At 46.2% G+C, this 17,502-nt stretch overlaps 1 protein-coding gene across 1 annotated transcript in view; it reads left to right on the top strand.

Annotated features, from left to right (window-relative positions):
* The window catches only part of GFUS (GDP-L-fucose synthase), a 29,223-nt gene extending 12,341 nt beyond the window's left edge, over positions 1–16,882 (top strand). Inside the window, exons 4-11 of the mRNA XM_082257467.1 lie at positions 804–932; positions 5,564–5,637; positions 9,381–9,514; positions 11,496–11,560; positions 13,363–13,429; positions 14,112–14,191; positions 16,326–16,425; positions 16,707–16,882. Of these exons, the coding sequence (XP_082113593.1) occupies positions 804–932; positions 5,564–5,637; positions 9,381–9,514; positions 11,496–11,560; positions 13,363–13,429; positions 14,112–14,191; positions 16,326–16,425; positions 16,707–16,762 (705 nt within the window). The 3' untranslated portion in view covers positions 16,763–16,882. The remainder of the gene's footprint in view (positions 1–803; positions 933–5,563; positions 5,638–9,380; positions 9,515–11,495; positions 11,561–13,362; positions 13,430–14,111; positions 14,192–16,325; positions 16,426–16,706) is intronic.
* Positions 16,883–17,502: the final 620 nt, after the last annotated feature.

Here is a 17,502-nt window from a genome sequence, read left to right as displayed (position 1 = left end):
GATGATGGGCCGCTATCCCCCCCCTCCTTATTGACCCTGACGATGGGGGCGCTACTTCTCCCACTGACCCCGACGATGGGGCACTACTCTTCCTACTGACCACCAAGTCTGAGATATTGAGATCCACTCCCACCCCACTGATGCTGGGGCATTTTCTACTCTCAATGGCCACAGTCCAACCCTTCTAAAGTCTGAGAGACCACAATCTGGCCCTTTGGAGACCCCTGCCTTAGACCGTCCCTTCCGACCTACAAGAAGTGTGCAGGATGTGAATGAAGGGCTTAGCAGGCGCATCAGCAGGGATGAATGATCTCTCTAGAACCTTGTTACAGCAGGAACTACACGGGGGACGTGGCAGCAGGGATGATTGAAATCCCTAGACACCCCTATCTATAACAGTATGCCGGCTGTCAATGAAGGGGGGCATACCAGAAGGAATCTGCTCACAGGAGTACAGGCATGCCGTGTGCCGGCACAGCGTCCTGAAAGACGTAAACGAACCGCGCTAGTATGGAGCTGCTTCTAGTGTGGGCAGAATGAAAGGGAAGAGTATTTCTCTGAAGTGGAACGGCAGAATTGCCAAGTACTTACCCAGTGTTGTATGCGACGAAGCAAAGGAGCCCCCCAACATTTAAATTTTCTGGATTTCCTGTTGCAGAATATGAAACCCATTTCATGTAATTTTTTTGTTTATTTTATTAAAATATCAGATACTTTGATGGGGGTAAAGCAGTAAGTGATTGGTCAGTGAGTCCAAAAATGTGTCCTTCCCCTAACATGTTCCCCCCCCTCCTCCATTCCAGAGGAACAATCTCCATATTAACGACAACATCCTGCACTCAGCGTATGAGTTAGGGGTGGAGAAGGTGGTCTCCTGTCTCTCTACCTGCATCTTCCCTGACAAGACCACCTACCCCATCGACGAGACCATGGTAAGTGTATTTTATCATATCCGATTGTAGAAGGGTGATCTCACATAGGGATGTTTACCGCGGAGCTCCGGGAATTGTTAGAGGCTTCGGGCACCAAGACTATATTCAATATCTGAATTGTAAATTCTTTGACGCCCATCTAAGTTGACCCACAGGGGGGGGTCTTTAAGCAGTAGTAGACACTGGGTGTGCTACACATGCCCAAAAAACATTGTCAAAGGACACAGATATACTGCGGCAGGCTGGCTCGGCTGCGCGAATCGGCGTACCCATACGTCGCTCCTTGGGAGCAAGCGGTGATTCGTGAGAGGGGAAGCTGATCTGTAGGGCTAAAAATTGCAGATCGCCACCATTACTATTAAAAAAAAATAAATAAATTAACCACTTTAAGACCGGAGGATTTGGCTGCTCAATGACCAGGCCCTATTTTGCAATTCGGCAGTGCGTTACTTTAACGGACAATTGCGCGGTCGTGCGATGCTGTACCTAAACTAAATTTACGTCCTTTTTTCCCCACAAACAGAGCTTTCTTTTGGTGGTGTTTGATCACCTGTGCGTTTTTTTTTTTTGTTTTTTTTTTTTTTTTTTTTTTTTGTTATAAAAAAAGAGAAACAATTTTGAAAAAATACCAATATTTTTCACATTCTTTTATATGAAATTCTCAAGAAAAAAAATATAAAAATCTATTTTTTTTTAACATTTTTAGGCCAATTTTTCTGCTACATATTTTTGGTAAAAATAAATCACAATAAGCGTATTTTGAGCAAAAGTTATTGCGTTTACTGACTATGGGAAAGATTTATGTCATTTTTATTATGTGTGTGATTATGTGATATTTTTGACACTTTTGGGGGTACCAGTGACATTACTACTAAAAATATGCACTGTCACTGTAAAAATGACACTGGCAGGGAAGGGGTTAACAGTATGGGTGATTAAGGGGTTAAATGTGTCCCTAGGGGCGTGATTCTAACTGTGGGAGGGTGTGGCTTGTGAAGTCATCACAGAGACATGTAATCCTATATAGAAGGATCACATGACATCTGTCAGCGGCGGGAGATCGCGAGTGGCCGGCGGCCATCGGAGCCGCCTGCCACACGCACTAGCTTCCCCCTCCAGCGGCGCGCGATTGCCACCTAGCTCCTCCCAGGCGAGGGCCGTACATGTACGGGACTTTGCCTGGGAGAGCCAGACTGCCACCGTACATTTGCGGCGTGCGGTCAGCAAGTGGTTAAATAAAAATGACATCTTTCCCGTAGTTTGTAGACGTGATAACTTTTGCACAAACCAATCAAAATACGCTTTATTGTGATTTTTTTTTTTTTTTTTTTTTTTACCAAATATATGTAGCAGAAAACAAATTGGCCTAAAATGTCAAATTTTTGATTTTTAAATTTTTATTTATTTATTTTTGGGAATGTCATAGCAGAAAGTGAAAATATTGTTTTTTATTTCAAAATTGTTGCTCTTTTTTTTGTTTATAGCGCAAAAAAAAAAAAATTGCACAGGTGACCAAATACCACCAAAAGAAAGCTCTGTTTGTGGGGAAAAAAAGGACATCGATTTTATTTGAGTACAGCGTCGCACAACCGCACAATTGTCCATTAAATTAACACTGTGCAGAATCGCAAAATAGGGCCTGGTCATTAAGGGGGTAAATCCTTCCGGTCTTAAGGTGGTTAATGCATAGAATGCACCTTCTGCCTTTTACATTCCCTTTAAAACAATCTGATGAGAAAAACAATGTATACTGTATATATTTTATTTTTGAAAAAATAAAAAAAATTGTTCCGAAGTCCTTTTTTATTAACCCGTAGTTTACCCCAATCAGCTCTACTTTAACTCCTTCTTCCCTTTCTCCCCTTAGCTAATTAAATAATTGGGCAGTATTTTATTCATTTTGCACCAGCTTTACAATGCTCATCATAGGATTTGGTTGAAAGGAGTGGGATCCAATGGCTCCCTCTGCTATCAATCTGCCCAGTGAGGAGGGACAGAGCCGGGAGAGTCGCTGCTCTTGTGCTTATTGCTGAATCGAGATCAGGTTTAGGTAAGTATGGGGGCGGGGGGGGGAGAGATCCTCCGGCAGCCGAAGGTTTCTATACTCTAATGCAGTGATGGCGAACCTTGGCACTCCAGATGTTTTGGAACTACATTTCCCATGATGCTCAACTACACTGCAGAGTGCATGAGCATCATGGGAAATGTAGTTCCAAAACATCTGGAGTGCCAAGCTTCGCCATCACTGCTCTAATGCATATAATGCATTGAGGTAAAAAACCCTTCCATATACCCAGTGAAGTGACTGGCCTCAGGTACAACAAAGAGATTAAACAAATCCTCCTACATAAGTTGTACCTGTTTATCTGCAGTCTTCTCTTGTCTACATTCATTCAAAGTCCAGAATTATCATTGTAAAAAAAAAAAAACAGGGGGCGGAGGGATGAAATCACACTCTGCTGAGCTCAGTGAGGAGAGCCCAGAGAGCTGATTGGAGGGATAGCCCCCCCCCCCGTCCCTTTAATGTAGGAGAGAAGTGTCAGAATTGGCCTGGGTGGCAAGTAGTTAAACTTCCATCTAAGTGTGACTGGGAAACAACAGTGCATAGAACACAACATGTTTCGGCACCAAATGGTGACTTCATCAAGCATCGTGGTCCTGAAGGCTTGTAGCACTGCTCCAAGCCGGAGGCTTCAGGAACTCCCCACCGGTACTCAGAGCTTGGGAGCGGGCATCCGAGGGCACCAATTTAGAAGTGTGAGGAAACCGAGGGAAAGCCAACCTGTCACATGGTGTATGGCCTTGTGATGGTACTCACCGTCACTGGGAGTGAAAGACCCACTTAATGGACACTGAGAAAATGGTTTGGATAACTTCAAATTGGAGAGTAATCTTTATCAACAACATCTCTCAAGAAATATGAAGATTTGATCCCACTTTACACTGTAAGACCTATAGCCTGTTGCCATGAAGTCTGACTACTAAATAATCATAGCAATGCTTTAGATGTGTATTCCATGTACTTCAATGTAGGAGACGAACAGACTATAACTGGCAGTCTTGTCCTATTGTCTGTCCATTGAGGTGTGATGTGGATTGTGTTAAGTCTGTCTGTTCCATTGTTAAATGTTAATGACCTCACATTGTTTCTGTCCAGATGGCTAGATAATTAGTTCAGGTTAATTCTGTTTCTGTATACAATTTAATCTGCGTATGATGTAATCAGGCAACCCCTGACCTGTGTGAGGTAATCTGATCAGGAGGGGGAGGTCCATGCTGTATATACATTCTGTGTGACTGTTCAATACAGGTAGATTCCAGTACGGATCTCCCTTTATTGAACTCCCTTTATTGTAATCTAAGCTAAGTTGCCGGCTAGCTTTGTATGGGGGCGGCTGGGAAAATCTGGTATCTATGTTCACAACTGGGTGGAAGCCGTATACTGAAGGAAGTCCACAAGTACAGTGTGGGTTGAGGTTCCATTATAGGCCTCTGCTGCCACTGCTCTGTTTGCCCTGGGCGAAACGCGTCAGTGGGGCATGGCTAGAGCAGGGTCAGCCAAGGCCCTACACTGTGACTACATCAGGTCGGTTTGAGCAGCGTCCTTTCCCTTGGTTTACCCACATTTATCAAGCAGTGCGGTGTGGACAAGTCCTATCAGAAGGATATAAAAAATGGCGCTAAGTCAACAAAAAAAAAAAAAATGATGCCATTTCCAGTTATCAGAAATGATGTCACTTCCAGTTTCGGGCTGGAAGTGATGCTACCATGTTGAATATGAGTCACAGCTACAATAAGAAAACCAAAAAACAAAGGGTGCGAACGCCTATTAGGATAAAAAAAATAATAATACAAGATTCACAAAGCCAGTGTCAATCATAGCATTGTATAAAATTAGGGACCAGAAACAAGCCCATCATAGAACTCCTCTAGTTCAAAAGGATGATAATACCAGTCTGATGCGTTTCAGCGGACCTCCCCCCTTCATCAGAGCAAGACTAAGGATTAAAATAGTTCATGATGGAGAGAGTGCAGTTCCGCTTTAAATCTCTTAAATAAAATACCAGCTTCATAGTCAAAAGCCACATCTCTAGGACAATGTCTGGAGACCCTCGGGTGTCTGCATCCCTCGAATAGGGCTAGAGGGATGGAAACTACTAGCATGTAGAATGCTGTACCCCGATGTTGGTTTCTTCCAGCTTCTAAGCAGTTTTAATTGTAATTGATGATTCAGGAAGCAGGACACACCATAAGTTTCAGAAGGTACACCCCCCCCCCCCCCAGTGACCTTGTGAGGTGCTTTCTGGATCCTGACTGGAAGGGATTACAGGGAATTCAGGTTCATGGAAATCTTGCGTTAAAACACAAATTGGAGTCACTTGTTGCCTAGAATTGTTCCTTGATTCCTCCAATACGAGGCCCGGGTTCCAGCGCTGGGATGTACAGGAAGGGCTATTTGATGCTTCATACCATAGCTGTACTATTCTATTTCTGTTTACAATTTCATCTGCATATGATAATGTAATCAGGCAACCCCTTACCTGTGTGTGGTAATATGATCAGGAGGTGGAGGTCCATGCTATATATAAATTACAGCTCTATGCTGATTCGCTATCTCCTTCCCTTCCCAGATTCACAATGGACCGCCCCATGGCTCCAACTTTGGTTATTCCTACGCCAAGAGGATGATTGACATCCAGAACAGGTGAGCTTGGAGATGCAGGACCCACCGAGCACAAACCGTAACTGGATGAATGAGATGTGGAGGGGTGCCGACTGCTGATCCTTCAGTTACTGCACCCTTTCCAGTAGCCGTCACCAAGAGGGTGAAATGGTAAACCAGTTGTGGGCACTGGAGGCGCTACAAACAGTGCGTTCCGGAAAGTATTCACAGCGCTTCACTTTTCCCACATTTTGTTATGTTACGGCCTTTTTCCAAAATGGATTCAATTCATTATTTTCCTCAAAATTCTACAAAAAATCCCCCATAATGGCAATGTGAAAGAAGTTTGTTTGAAGTCTTTGCAACTTTATTAACCACTTCAAGACCGCCAGCCGTGGTTTAACGTCGGTGCTTTGATGTTGAATACCGGTCTTATGGCAGCTATCTGTAACTGAGTGTAACGAAGTTATGTGGTCGCTAATCGGATATTGTATATACCCGAGGATACAATACATATAACTATAACGGAATACAGCGCAATCTCAACTCATCTGTGTGTAACCCAACATTGTTTCTACAGAATAAGATCTTTTAGGCCCCATGCACACGGGGCATCAGAAAAACAAGCTGCAGAGCCACTTCTAACGCCAGGAAAAAGCATCTGTAAAAACGTGCTTTTAGTAGCTTTTTCCATTGGCATTATTGCATGTTTGGCCACGTTGGCTTTTAGCAGCGTATTTTCTGCCTCCATTCAAAATCAATGGTCGCCTATGAGCCGTCTTTGATACGGCTTTCAGCCCATTGATTTGAATGGAAGTCACATCACAAGTCGGATCAGGATGATCCGACTTGTGGTGCGACTTGCGTTCTGAGGATCTTGAGGGGGAACTCCACGCCAAAATGGGGGAAAAGAAACGGCGTGGGGGTCCCCCCCCAGATTCCAAACCAGGCCCTTCGGATCTGGTATGGATTTTGAGGGGAGCCCCACACTAAAAAAAATGGCGTGGGCCCCCCCCCCCCCCAAATCTATACCAGACCCTTATCTGAGCATGCAGTTCAGGAAAGGGGAGGGGGCGAGCGAGCGGCCCCACCCCACTGGACCATACCAGGCCACACACCCTCAACATGGGGGGGTGGGTGCTTTGGGGCTGGGGGAGCTCTGCACCCCCCCACCCCAAAGCACCTTGTCCCCATGTTGATGAGGACAAGGGGTCTCTTCCCGACAACCCTGGGCTGTGGTTGTGGGCAGGGGGCTTATCGGAATCGGGAAGCCCCGTTTAACAATGGGGCCCCCCCCCCAGATCCCGGACCCCCTCCCTATGTAAATGGGTATGGGGTAGATTGTACCCCTACCCATTCACCCCATAAAAGGCAGTGTATGTAAATAATGACAGGAGACGTTTTGAGAAGTTTATTAAAAATCTTCCTCTGGTCTACTCCTCTCCGCTCTTTTCCTTCGCTCTTCTTCCTCCCCTCTGGTTTTCCGCTGAGCAGGCGGATGACAGGTCCTCCGCTTACTGTGCAGAGACAGACCTATCAGAGTCCCGCTCTCCTCTATGGGGAGATCCAATGAAAATGGACCGCCTGTCTGTTTTCAATCGATCCGACCCGCTGGGCGGCTAGTGAACACATCACCATTTGTCTGTTTTCAGCGGATCTTGTCGGATCAGATGCCAGGTGGGTGTTGGCAAACAATCCACCTCCCCATAGAGGAGAATGGTGGCTTGAATCGGGTCCACCTGAAAATCGGACAGGCGGACCCGATCGGTCTGATTGTATGAAAGGGGCCTTAGTGTAGGAAATGGTTTGTGCCAGCTTGGCCCAAACAAACTTCTAGCATACTTCCCAACTTTCTGAGATGGGAACGAGGTACACCTATTAGCAAAAGTATGTAGGCATAGGACACACCCCCTGCCACACCCCCTTAACCACTTGCCGACTGCCTAACGACTATTTACGTCGGCAGTCAGCCCTTCACAGGCAAAGTGACGTAGTACTACGTCGCTAGCCTGTGTGGCTCTAGGGAGCGAACGTGCGCCGCTGGAGGCACGCTCCCGCTCGCTCAGACCCTGTGCCCGGCGGGCCTGATGTCCGCCGGTCACTCGCGATCGTCCGTTACAGCGGGAAAAAGGCAGGCGGCTAATGTAAACACAGCCGCCTGTCATTCTCCCCTGTGTAAGAATGGAGATCACACGGTTCTGCTATGTAGGACCGTAAATCACTGTTCTTACACTAGTAGCCACATCCAATCACAGTTAGAAACACGCCCCTAGGGACACACACAGCCCCTCCTTCTCAAATGAAGTTAACCCCTTCCCTGCCAGTGTCATTTTTACAGTAACAGTGTATATGTATAGCACTGATTACTGCAGTAATGTCACTGGTACCCCCAAAAGTGTCAAAAATGTCAGTCAAGGGTCCGATCTGTCCGCCCCAATGTCGCAATCCCGCAAAAAAAATCGCAGATTGCCGCCATTACTCGTTAAAAAAAAAAAAAAAAAATTACAAAAATCTTTCCCTTAGTTAGTAAACGCAATAACTTTTGCGCAAACCAATCAAAATACGCTTTTTGTGATTTTTTTTTTTTTTTTTTTTTTTTTTTTTTTTTTTTTACCAAACATATATGTAGCATGGATGAAAGGTTTAGAATTTAAAATGGATCGGATAGATAAATGGTGCATTTTATATACAAAGATAAAAATCAGACCAAAAATATGGATGACGGGGGCTTGGTTCAAAATCACAGCTAGAGCCGGTGTTCTGTCAGAATATCGCTACCTATCAGATTCTGCAACCGGAAGTGACGTTTGGACAAGAACCACTTGCTGCGCATGCACTATGTGTTCCAACATGGCCGCTATGCGTTCCAATAGCTTTCCTAATGTGACAGAACACGAAGCAGCGGCGGACATCGTCTTACATCCACGCAAGTCTTGAATTTTACATTTATTTTAGCAGTAAACTCACCTTACAGACTAAAATAACTGCATAATCAGTTTGTCGCTGAGCATTGTGGGGTGTGCCAAGATGGCCGTCGCCACCTTCTACCTGCAGGTTTCTCGCTATATTTACTAGAATATTCTAATAATAGAAATGTAATACTGTGATTCAGTCAATAAGGTGAGTTTACTGCTAAAATAAATGTCATATTAGGAAAGCTATTGGAACGCATAGCAGCCATGTTGAAACGCATGGCGCATGCGCAATAAGATGTTCTAGTACGTACGTCACTTCCAGGTTGCAGAATCTGATAGGGTAGGTCACTTCCAGGTTGCAGAATCGGATAGGTAGGCTGCTGTCCTTTTTGGCTGCGGTAGGGGGCAGTGTGGTGCACGATTTTAGTATCGCACAGCTTGACCCCCCCCCCCCCTTTTTTTTTTTTTTCACTTTATTTGCAGTGTGCAGAAGTACACCTCATGCATGTCACTGTGCAAGCAGCGTGATGTGCTGTGCTGCTGTACGGTGACATGCAGTCCTGTACGGTGCACTGCGATAAAATGCAGCCTGAGGCTGTCAATCACAGGCTGTGTGCTGGAACTCTGTCCTCTGTCACCTTGTTTCTCTTGGTGTCAGGAAAACTTGTCAGAAGTGACTCATGCAGATAGCAGAGGAAGGGAGCAGCAAACAGAAATGACACTTAGTGCTCTGGACTGAGACAAGTACATACTATAGAGAGATAAGCTTTGCTCATATTTCATGTCTGAGGTTTACTAACACTTTATTATTCATGGATATCGGTATACAATATAATGACGTCCCCTCTTCCTCTTCTCTCTTCTCCCCAGGGCGTACTATGAGCAGCACGGCTGCAAGTTCACCTCCGTCATCCCCACCAACGTCTTCGGCCCACATGACAACTTTAACATAGAGGATGGACATGTCCTGCCGGGGCTCATCCACAAGGTGTATCTGGCCAAACGTGAGGCTTGCTGCTGTCTGTGTTTGGGGGGGATTGTTGGTGCCCCTTGTGAGGGAAATTGGTATCCATAGTCCCCTTGTAGTGACTTTTTTTTATAGGTCCCTAGCTTGGCTGGAGGACGTCCAGCATCATCTAGCTTTTTCCTCCCCAGACTGACTGTCAGTGGAGCTCCCCATTTTCATTTAGTGGTGCACCGAAATGAAAATTTCCAAACCGAAAATTCAGGATGCACTTGGCCGAAACCTGAAACGGACAGTTGTAAAAACTAAAATCTAAATTTTTAATTATTGTGGCAGCCCTTTTTGCTTTTTGAAGTCAACGGGACGCAACATCCATTATCGGCACCCTTTTTTTTTTTTTTTTTTTTCTTTCTATCGGCAAAACGCTGATAAACCTATTTTCAGCCAATAATTTTCGGTGGCTGTTTTAATGTTGGCATACCTCCTCCAAAGAGCCAGCCCACTACTTGCATCAGGGCTGAGGACTCCTGAGAGAAGTACTGAGGCAGGTTGCTGGGATGTTTTCAGGAAACCATGTACATTAAAACCTTGGTTTGAGAGTAACTTGGTTTAAAGCGGTACTATCCAGCTTTTTGACACTTTTACCTACAGGTAAGCCTATAATAAGGCTTACCTGTAGGTACAATTAATATCTCCTAAACCGGCACGGTTTAGGAGATATTTGCAGTGCATGCTGCCGCTCACGCGAGCGGCGCATGCGCTCTGAAGGTCCGGGGGGACCTTCAGGTTTCCTTGCCGGGAGCTTGCCGGAAAATCAATCACAGCGCCGGAGCCGCCGAAACCGGAAGAGACGCAGAGGGATCATGGCAGCGCCCGCATCGATGTCCGGGGGTCCGTGTCGGGGCTTCGTTCTAAGGTAAGTAATTCATAATCAGCTAGTATGCGATGCATACTAGCTCATTATGCCTTTTTGTCTTGCAGGTTTTTTTTTTTTTTTTTTCGGGTTTACAACCGCTTTTAAGAGCGCTTTGTAAGACAAGCAAATTTTTTAAATAAATTTTGACTTGATATACAAGCGATGTCTTGATATACAAATAGCGTCATGTATAAAAAAAAGAAGAGAGGAGCCTCTAAAGTGTAGCAGTATGGTTACATTTAATGAAGGTTCAATATTTAGCAACTCACATGGTTGATGATTAAAACAGGCGCATCTAAGTATGCAGGCATCCGGGGTAAAGCATCCTCTGCACAGCCATCTTCATCATCCCTTCCCCGCTGCACTCCACGAGTGATTCAAAGCCTCACTTTCAGATCACTCTACTGCAGGCTATTCTTCCCGGTCAGGATTGCAGACTGACAGTGGTGAGAGTCGGTGGTTCAGAAGATGGTCTATGTGGACAGCTTTACTCCGGATGCCGGCATATTTAGGTGTGCCTATTTTAATCATCTACCATGTGAGTTGAACCTTCATTAAATGTAACCATATTGCTACACTTAGAGGCGCCTCTCATCTCTCTTATATTCTGTAGCTCTGCTAGATTTTGCTTCTAATCCCCTTGGGAAGGCTGCATATTGTGGATGGACATTTTATGGTTACACAACCAATCACATTGCTATAATCTTTGTATATAGACTATAAACTGAAGGACTTGTGGAACGAATCATCTGAGTTTCCATTATTTTTTATGGGGAAATTCACTTTGATATAAGAGTGCTTTGGATTACAAGCATGTTTCCTGAACAAATTATCCTCGCAATCCAAGGTTTTACTGTACAGCACTCCGCCGGCCCCTCCCACCAGCCATGATCTGCCTGCATTGCATATAGAAGCACAGAGCGGGATCATTTTGTTGGGGAGAAGGGTGCAAAATATGAACAGATTAAACTTAAGCTCTAACATCCCACTGTCTGCCCTGACCAGCACTACATCGCTTCCGCTGGCTGTTGCTGAGCTTTTGTGTGACATCAGGAAACCCAACGCCACATTACAAATAAAATTCTGTGTGTTTTTTTTATTTCAGAAAACGGAACTCCGTTGGCTATCTGGGGCACCGGGAAACCGCGACGGCAGTTCATTTATTCACTGGTGAGACACCTTCTGTAATAAATGCAATTACTCAGATGATGGTCTAAACCAAAGCTCGCTCACTGGAGAATATTCTGTAAAATTAGTAAACTACTTCAAGATAAATCCACATAATAATCTTTATTCAGTTATAGAAGTAAAATAATGTCACCCAGGAGACCGGGCAAGTCAGAAAGTCTGTTTTAGTTTATCTTGACCTCACCTGGCAACTAGATTCAGCAGGTTTGTCATGTGTGCTTCTGTGTTGGCTGCAGCTTCTTGTCTTATGATCTTTTGGCATTCACAAGGAGGAGTTATGGAGAGGTCTGTGTTTTTTTATAATCCATCCGAAATAAAGTAGGCAGGGCTGACACCATGTGCTTTGGAATTCAGAGCCAAAAACAAATTGTATTGTCATGTCACAGAGGAAGGCAGGAGCACGCTATATTTCTGGCACAATTATTTTTCTGTACTTTCAGAATGTTTAAAGAGATAAAACATGGGGGAATATACATGTATTGGTTGGGGAGGTGTACTAAATGTTTGTTTTTTGGTTTTTTTTGTTTTTGTTTCTTTATACATACACTCGAAGATAAACTTGAGAAGGTTGTTGAATTTCCCAGGGAATAAAGGGCATGTAGCACTTGGTGCGGTTCTGATCTGTGCTGTGCTTGCTGAGCAAGCATGGTCAGCAGTGCCCACCCCTGCAGGTAAGGGAGCAGTGACAGGTGGCATACACAGAGGAGAGGTGCAATGGCGTGGCACACAGTGGAGAAGGAGCGGTGACAGGGGTGGCACACAGTGGAGAAGGAGCGGTGACAGGGGTGGCACACAGTGGAGAAGGAGCGGTGACAGGGGTGGCACACAGTGGAGAAGGAGCGGTGACAGGGGTGGCACACAGTGGAGAAGGAGCGGTGACAGGGGTGGCACACAGTGGAGAAGGAGCGGTGACAGGGGTGGCACACAGTGGAGGAGGAGCGGTGACAGGGGTGGCACACAGTGGAGAGGGAGCTGTGACAGGGGTGGCACACAGTGGAGAGGGATCGGTGACAGGCGTGGCACACAGTGGAGAGGGATCGGTGACCGGCGTGGCACAGAGTGGAGATGGAGCGGTGACGGGCGTGGCACACAGTGGAGTGGGGGCGGTGATGGGCGTGGCACACAGTGGAGTGGGGGCGGTGATGGGCGTGGCACACAGTGGAGTGGGGGCGGTGATGGGCGTGGCACACAGTGGAGTGGGGGGCGGTGATGGGTGGCGCATACAGTGGAGAGGAAGCGGTGACAGGCGGTGTACACAGTGGAGTGGGAGCTGTGACAGTGTTCCCCTCTGACAACAGATATATGTTGGAGATGAGTGCCATTAATGCAGCAGGGAGAGGAGGCTAGTCAGCACAAATATAAAGTCATGATGAATGTTAACTTGCACCAGCTAACATGTCCCTGGCTTCTTCTGTGACATGCAGAGAATCAGGTAGTCGACATGAATCACAACACAAAGTACATCGAGGAGAAAGGGGAAGGGCTGGTGGGTACATGCTGAAGCCCGTAAATTGGGCTTCAGCATAGGGTGGAGCCACAGCCAACACAAACCACCATATAGATGTGCTTTAATTGCATAACTCGGCTCAAACATGCCCATGTCACATGTACTTTGTAACCTGGGTGGGTCAACATCAATTTTAAAGTTGGTGATATTTTTTTATAAAATGAGACCCACATATGTCCGCAGACAGTTAAATTATAAATGATTAGCATGTCCCTTTTAATTCCACCGATTTAGACTGACTCTCTAGTTTTTTTGTTGTTCTGGGTGACTTTTCCAGGATCTGGCCAGACTCTTTATCTGGGTGTTGCGGGAATATAATGAGGTGGACCCCATCATCCTTTCAGGTGAGATGATGTCTTTATCTTTGCATTGCAGGAAATAAAAAATAAATACATTTTCTACTATATCGTTCCCAATACAGACAGTTTTTTTTTTTTTTTTTTGTTTTTTCCAACTTGACTATGTAACCAGTCCATTAGATTTAACCAAAAGACAAATGATAGTAAATACATTCTAGATCAACAATATCCAATGTATTCCCTCTAATAAGTATCCAGTATATTCTGTGACTTTAGAAACACATCAAGCTTTTTTTTTTTTTTTTCTAAACCCACAGTACAGAGTTGGCTAGAACTAGCTACTGTTGATGTCTGCTCCCACATTTTTACAGCTCTTACTGTAAAGAAGCCTTTCAGTTTTTGAAGGGTAAACCTTTTTTTATTTTCCTCCAGGTGCGAAGATCGCATCCTTTTCATTTGTAACTAACCTTACCTCTGGTAGGTGAAATGTGGCGGTGGTGGGGGAGCGCTGGGATAGAAAGCTTCCACTGGAAGGGGATCCTTCTGATTGACCCGTCGTTTTGTCCTTAATAGACAAAGTGACAGGTTTGCTTTAATGTCCCGTTCCATGAAAACTTTCACAGCAAATGTTTGCATTTTTCATTTGGATTTTATGAAAGAATTAAATCCTCTAGAACAGAATGTGAGTGATCACCTTCGATCGTGATGGTATTTCTATGTCTTCCAGTGGGAGAAGAAGATGAAGTGTCTATAAAGGAAGCTGCGGAGAGTATCGTAGCTGGCATGGACTTTAAGGGAGAAGTGATTGTATCCTTATGTGTGTTTTGCACAACAAGGGCAGATGAAGGGGGTGTGGAGGGAGGTGGATAGAAATGAGAAGGGATAAGGGGAGGATCTTAGATGGGGAGGGTTGTGGGGGAATGTGGGGGTGGGTTGAAGGATTGGATGAGCAAGTGGAGGAAGGGATGTGAGTTAGTTCAGAGGGAGAGGTTGGGGGCTTGCGAAGGTCGAGATGGCGGAGGAGAATAGGTGGGGACGGGAATGGGGGGATAAGACTGGGTGTGGACGGGGAAGAGGAGACTTGGTGGGGACAGGGATGAGGAAAGAGACTGGGTTGGGACGGGAATGGGGGCAGAGACTGGGTGGGGACGGGAATGGGGGCAGAGACTGGGTGGGGACGGAATTGGGGGCAGAGACTGGGTGGGGACGGAATTGGGGGCAGAGACTGGGTGGGGACGGAATTGGGGAAGAGACTGGGTGGGGACGGGAAAGAGGAGACTTGATGGGGACAGAAATGAGGAAAGAGGCTGGGTGGGGACGGGAAAAAGGAGACTTGGTGGGGACAGAAATGAGGAAAGAGACTGGGTTGGGACGGGGAAGAGGAGACTTGGTGGGGACAGGCAAAAGGAAAGAGACTAGGTGGGGATGGGAATGGGGGGAAGAGAGTAGGTGGGGATGGGAATGGGGGGAAGAGAGTAGGTGGGGATGGGAATGGGGGGAAGAGAGTGGGTGGGGATGGGAATGGGGGGAAGAGAGTGGGTGGGGACGGGAATGGGGGAAGAGACTAGGTGGGGACGGGAATGGGGGACGAGACTGGGTGGGGACAGGGAAGAGAAGACTTGGTGGGGACAGGGATGGGGAAGAGGAGACTTGGTGGGGACAGGGAAAAGAAAAGAGACTGGGCGGGGACAGGGAAAAGAAAAGAGACTGGGTGGGGACGGGAATTGGGGAAGAGACTTGGTGGGGACGGGGAAGAGAAGACTTGGTGGGGACAGGGAATGAGGAAAGAGACTGGGTGGGGACGGGGAAGAGGAGACTTGGTGGGGACAAGAAAAAGGAAAAAGACTGGGTGGGGACGGAATTGGGGGCAGAGACTGGGTGGGGACGGAATTGGGGAAGAGACTGGGTGGGGACGGGAAAGAGGAGACTTGGTGGGGACAGAAATGAGGAAAAAGACTGGGTGGGGACGGGAAAGAGGAGACTTGGTAGGGACAGAAATGAGGAAAGAGACTGGGTTGGGACGGGGAAGAGGAGACTTGGTGGGGACAGGGAAAAGGAAAGAGACTAGGTGGGGACGGGAATGGGGGGAAGAGAGTGGGTGGGGACGGGAATGGGGGAAGAGACTAGGTGGGGATGGGAATGGGGGGACGAGACTGGGTGGGGACGGGGAAGAGAAGACTTGGTGGGGACAGGGATGGGGAAGAGGAGACTTGGTGGGGACAGGGAAAAGAAAAGAGACTGGGCGGGGACAGGGAAAAGAAAAGAGACTGGGTGGGGATGGGAATTGGGGGCAGAGACTGGGTGGGGACGGAATTGGGGAAGAGACTGGGTGGGTACGGGAAAGAGAAGACTTGGTGGGGACAGGGAATGAGGAAAGAGACTGGGTGGGGACGGGGAAGAGGAGACTTGGTGGGGACAAGAAAAAGGAAGAAGACTGGGTGGGGACGGAATGGGGGAAGAGACTGGGTAGGGACGGGAAAGAGAAGACTTGGTGGGGACAGGGAATGAGGAAAGAGACTGGGTGGGGACGGGGAAGAGGAGACTTGGTGGGGACAAGAAAAAGGAAGAAGACTGGGTAGGGACGGAATGGGGGAAGATGGGGGTGAAATAGGGATAGCCGGGAGGGTTTTTGTCCTGGGGAAGAAGGGATTGGGAGAGGGGATTGTATGAGAAAGGAATAGGAAAGGAGACTGGTTGAGGATGGGATGGGAGCAAGGATGAAATGGGGATGGCAAGTGGGGAGAAAATGAGCAGGGAGGGTTTTGGTTCTATAGAAGAGGAAGGAAGGAATAGGCATTGCGTGAGGAGGGGACTGAATGGGGAACCAGGGAAGTAAAATAAAAAAATAAACATCAGATACAGGCTTCTCTGATTCCCTTGTTATCCATGGAAACCAAATGCTATTTTTATTGCCATTGATTTCTCTTAACTTCACATTCAGTTTGACAGCACAAAGTCCGATGGGCAGTTTAAAAAAACAGCAAGTAACAGCAAGCTGAGGAAATACCTCCCCGACTTCAAGTTTACCCCCTTTAACCAAGGTGAGTCCTTTTTTATCCTTTAGGGGGTGCCGGTGGGTGGTAAATACACATCTGTAAACTGCTGTGCAGATTCCATATACAAGGTGAAACCTGACCTAAAACTAAAAAGTTCTAACTCCTCCCAGTTACATAGTGAGGTTGAAAAAAGACACAAGTACATCCGGCTCAACCAATCAAAAACTGTAAACTCACCGTTTTGAAAATGATACAAAAATTGTTTACAGCGTTGTTGTTTTTTACTTTTTTAGGCTTCTAAAATGTTTTTTTATTTAACTCTGCAGCGGTCCAGGAGACGTGTAGCTGGTTTAACGCAAACTATGACCAGGCCAGGAAGTGAGGGAGAAGCTGCCAGAGTTTGCAGACGATGATTACCCTGCTGGTTCAGACTCTCCATGTTTTATATATCGGTACTACAAATCGGGATTCATTGTGCATGGAGGTCGATTCTCCGCCCACTCTGCGTCTCTACATTTAGGAGCGGACTTGCCAGTCTGCGGATCCAAACCTCCAGCGCCGGTGGCGTTTTCTACAGTCTGTGCTGTAATGTGCTGCTGTAACAATCAATCTCTTCAGTAGCTCCTCTGATTAAATCTGACTATGCAAACCCAACAGAAGGCGGTCTCTTTTGTTTTAACACTTTGCTCGTCTCGCTATTGTAACCAGATAATGCGACTATTAGTTTATGAACTTTTTTTTTTGTCCTAGATCCCTTTAACCAGTTCTGGACCGGAAGGGTTTACCCCCTTAATGACCAGGCCATTTTTTGCGATTTTGCACTGCGTTATTTTAACGGACAATTGTGCGGTCGTGCGACGCTATATAACCTTCCCAATGAAATTAAAAATCAAATTTTTCATCCTTTTAGGCCAATTTGTATTCTGCTACATATTTTTGGTAAAAAAAATCGGAATAAGTATATTTTGATTGGTTTGCACAAAAGTTATCTCGTCTACAAACTAGGGGAAAGATTTATGTCATTTTATATATATATTTTTTTTTTCTAGTAATGGCGGCGATCTGCAATTTTTTGCGGGACTGCGACATTGCAGTGACAGATCGGACCCCTGACTGACATTT

This window comes from Pelophylax lessonae, assembly GCF_965119305.1.
Source record: "Pelophylax lessonae genome assembly, chromosome: 5".
NCBI classification, from domain to species: Eukaryota; Metazoa; Chordata; class Amphibia; order Anura; family Ranidae; genus Pelophylax; species Pelophylax lessonae.
Note: the sequence above shows the minus strand (reverse complement) of the source record. Positions and strands in the feature narration are given on the sequence as shown.